General features: G+C 67.5%; 1 protein-coding gene across 1 annotated transcript; it reads right to left on the reverse strand.

The window, feature by feature from the left end:
* Nucleotides 1–398: 398 nt before the first annotated feature.
* MNEG_14937 (hypothetical protein) lies at nucleotides 399–3709 on the reverse strand (the record flags this gene model as incomplete). The annotated part of the gene is made up of 8 exons (XM_014036592.1): nucleotides 399–552; nucleotides 964–1049; nucleotides 1443–1583; nucleotides 1763–1927; nucleotides 2160–2291; nucleotides 2721–2807; nucleotides 3159–3299; nucleotides 3596–3709. Coding segments are annotated over 8 exons (1020 nt in total), but the record flags the coding sequence as incomplete, so codon positions are not given.
* Nucleotides 3710–3749: the final 40 nt, after the last annotated feature.

Raw genomic sequence — 3749 nt, forward strand, 5'->3', positions numbered from 1 at the left:
CGCCGGCGCCGCCCTGCCGGGCCGGGGAGCAGCTGCCGGCGGCGGCTGTCGCAGCAGCGGAAGCCAGAGGGACTGAGGGGTCGCTCAGGGCCTCCCTTAGGGCGGCGAGCTCGTTTTGCAGGGACGCCTTGTCCCGCCCCGCGCGCTCGCAGGCCGCGCGCAGATCGCAGGCCTGGAAGAGGGGGGTAGGGGGCAGAGGGCGTGAGCGCGGCCCGCGCGGCGAGCGCCGCGGCCGATTCCGCAGGCTGTCTTGTCACGTATTGGCTGCCTTTCCGGCCGCCCGAGAGCAGCTGCAAAGCAGCTGCGTCACAAGCAAGCCTCGTTCAAAGCAAAGTCGCAGCAGAGCGGGCAGCAGGTGGGAAGGGCAGTGAGATGCGCGTGCGGCTGCGGCGCAGCACCTGCTTCGACGCCTCCTCAAGCGCCGCCTCCGCCTCCGCCGCCCGTCTCTCCAGCGCATCCGCGCGTCGTCGCGCCTCGGCCGCGCCGCCGCCCTCGCCCAGCTGGCGCGTCGCGTCCGCCAGCCGCTGAGTCAGCGTGGCAATCTCGCGCTCCCTGGGGACGCGCGGCGGCCGTCGGGGTTCCCGGGGATCAGGGTTTTGGGATTGCCGAGGCTCAGGTTTTGGCGTTTTCCAGACCCAACAACGGTATCCCACAGGCGTGGCCAGCCGCGCTATACTACCAAAACCAAAGCGCTCGTCCCCCGCATGAACCTCTCACACACGTGCACAGGCTCGTGTGCCAAGCATCCCTGCAGGTAACCCCGCCCCCCAACCCCCAAGAGAGTGCCTTGCCCTCCCAAAACCTACTTAGTTATATTGCACGCGATTCGCACACCCCTGCCACCCTCGCCTGAAGCCCGCCACGCTCTCCTCCCCCAGGCCCCTTTCAAGCCGTCTGCGCTTGGACCCCGAAACCCGCGCTCGGGGCCTCTCCGCCCCCAGCCCCTCCCGCCCCGGCCCCCACCTGCCGTCTGCCGCGCTGAGCGCCGCGTCCCGCTCCAGCCGCGCCTCCTCAGCCAACTCCATGGCCTCGCGAATACGGCTGTAAACCTGAAACCGGGGTCGGGCGGTCGATGCGGCGTGCGCTTTGTCGACACGGGACACGACGCGACCATGCTAGCAGGACCCAATCATGCTGACAGGTGTAACTTAAGGGAGCGGCTTTTGAAAAGACATCGCAGGGGAGGGGGGGACGCGTCTTGTCCCCCTCCCCCCATGCAACACAGATTCTTGATGGGCACCTCCCAATGCACATACAGCAAGGTCATGCGCCGGACGAAAGGATTGCGACAAACCAATCGGGACTGAAGCAGATGCAACAGCAGCAGCAGCAGCAGCAGCAGCAGCAGCAGCAGCAGCAGCAGCAGCAGCAGCGGCGGCAGCAGCAGCGATGGCAGCAGCAGCAGCAGCAGCAGCGATGGCAGCAGCAGCAGCAGCGCGCACCTCCGCGTCCCGCCGTTGGTACTCCGCAAGCCGCGCCTCAACGCCCCTCAGCGCCCCACGCAGCGCGCCGCAGTCCGCCCGCGCGGCCTCCGCCGCCGCCGAGGACGCGTCCCGCGCCTCCCGCAGCCGGCCGCACTCCGCCTGCCGTCCATCCCAAAGCGGTGGCGAGGGCACAATGGGATTCTCATCCTGGCGGCACGTGCCTGCTGTCCAGGACTGCGCCTGGTCGCAGGTGCAATGCAGCCACGCTTCGGCTTGCGGACAAAGGAGCCAGTTTCAAAAGATAGAGATATTCGAAACACAATTTCAATCAAGCTTACCTGCAGCAAGGCAACCTTCCCTGCCTCCTCCTGCGCCGCCGCCACCCGCGCCGCCGCGCCGCGCGCCTCGTCCGCGGCGAGCTCCGCCGCGCGCGCCGCCGCGTCGGCGCGCGTTCGCTCGCGGCCGGCGGCGGCAGCCGCATCCGACGCGTCCTGCTCCAGCGACTGCGCGTGACACACGGTCAAACCCACCCTCAAAGCATTACGCGGCGGCTCGCGTGCAGCCGTTTGTGTTTGCAATCTCTCCGCCTTGATGCATCATGCGCCTCTAACCTCAAAACCGGCTCACCTGTTCAAACCAGCTGTCACTCGACCGCGACCAAGGCCCCAGCCACACGCTTTCTCCCACACTCACGCCAGACCCGCCCGCCCGCATCGGCCTGGAACCCGCCCCCACCTTGCACCTCCCCCTGCTGGCCTTCAAAGCCGCCTGCAGCTTAGCCAGGTCTCGCTCGACGCGCTCCATGCGCACGAGCTCCACCCGCGCTGCCGCCAGCTCCTGCGCGCCGACCGCGTGGAGCACGAGAGCCTGCAAGAGGGGCGGTCGCGGGGACGGGGGTGAGGAGGCGGGCGGCGCAGGCGGGGGTGCCGTGGGGTGGGTTCAGGTGTGGGGCCAACGGCGTTGAGCGGGAGTACTGCGTACGGGCCCCAGGGACGTCCCTAGACCTGCGGATCCGACACCCAGGAATCTTTTGCAGCATGGCCCCCAGATACTCTAACATCAACACATGTTGGGCACTCAGCACCCACCCCCCACTCCCCCCATCAAAACACGTGCGCACACGTACACACACACACACATACACACACGCGCGCACGTGCGCGCTCGCTTGCACGCACACGCACCCACAAACATACACACACATACAGACACGCACATACACACACATATACACACACATGCACACACACACACACGCACACACACATACACACACACGCACGACACCACACACACCTGGTTCAGCCGCGCCACCTCCCCGTCCAGCTCCCCCTGCTGAGCCACTAGCAGGTCGTTCTCCTGCTCTAGGAGGTCAAGGCGCTCCTTTTTGATATATTTTTTGGAGGGTGGGAGAAAGGGGGACATTTGAGGGCAGATGTTTAGGGTGCATGCTGCGGGTGGATGTCGGGGGTTGGATATGAGTGCGGTTGTGAATTGATGCGTTTGAGTTTGTGTGGGGGCGTGCGCGCGTGCATACGGTTTTAGACAAGAAAAGAAAGAAACAGACAGGGAGAAAGATCGCCAGCTTGAGAGCAAGCGTGAGAGCGAGGGAGCGTGCGCGCGTGCGCGTGTGCGTGTGGTCAAAGCCTTTTGCACACTCGCAGCGCCCCAGCCGCGATGCACCGCCTCGGCCGCCGCCCGCGCACCTCCACCCCGACCCCGCGCGCCCCGCACCTGCAGCCGCGCGCGCTCCGCGTCCGCCCCCTGCCCCGCGACCATGCCGGCCGCCGCCGCCAGGGCGCGGCCCTGCAGCTGGTCGGCCGCGCGCCGCGCATCAGCATGGAGCCGCTCGTTTTCATCCACCAAGGCGCGCACCTGCCAGGCGCGCGCGCGCGCGCACTTGCGTCGTGAACGCGTGATGACACACAGAGCGATGGCAAACGCAGCCGCGAGAGCACGTGGCCAACGTCGGCGATTCAGTGTGTGCGATACGATACAGGGAAGGCACACATGCATACATCCCGCAATCAGTTGATCCCCCAGCACCTGATGCTGTTCTAAACCATGAGGAGGCACCCGAGAAGGGAGCCAGCTGGGTCGCAGCCCGCCGCACGCCGCCGGGGTTGGCCCGCCGGCCAGCGCCTGCCCGGGGGCCCCGTCCAGATCCGCACCTGCCCCTCGATCGCCCGGACCGCCTCCGCCTTTGCCGCCGCGTCCTCCTCCAGGCTGCGCACCCGTTGGTCATAGGCGGCCAGCAGCGGGTTCAAGAACCCGGGGTCCCGCATCCACGGCGGCAGCGGCGGCGCGGACGCCGCCGCGGCGGGC

This window comes from Monoraphidium neglectum (assembly GCF_000611645.1).
Source record: "Monoraphidium neglectum strain SAG 48.87 unplaced genomic scaffold scaffold04889, whole genome shotgun sequence".
Classification (NCBI taxonomy): domain Eukaryota; kingdom Viridiplantae; phylum Chlorophyta; class Chlorophyceae; order Sphaeropleales; family Selenastraceae; genus Monoraphidium; species Monoraphidium neglectum.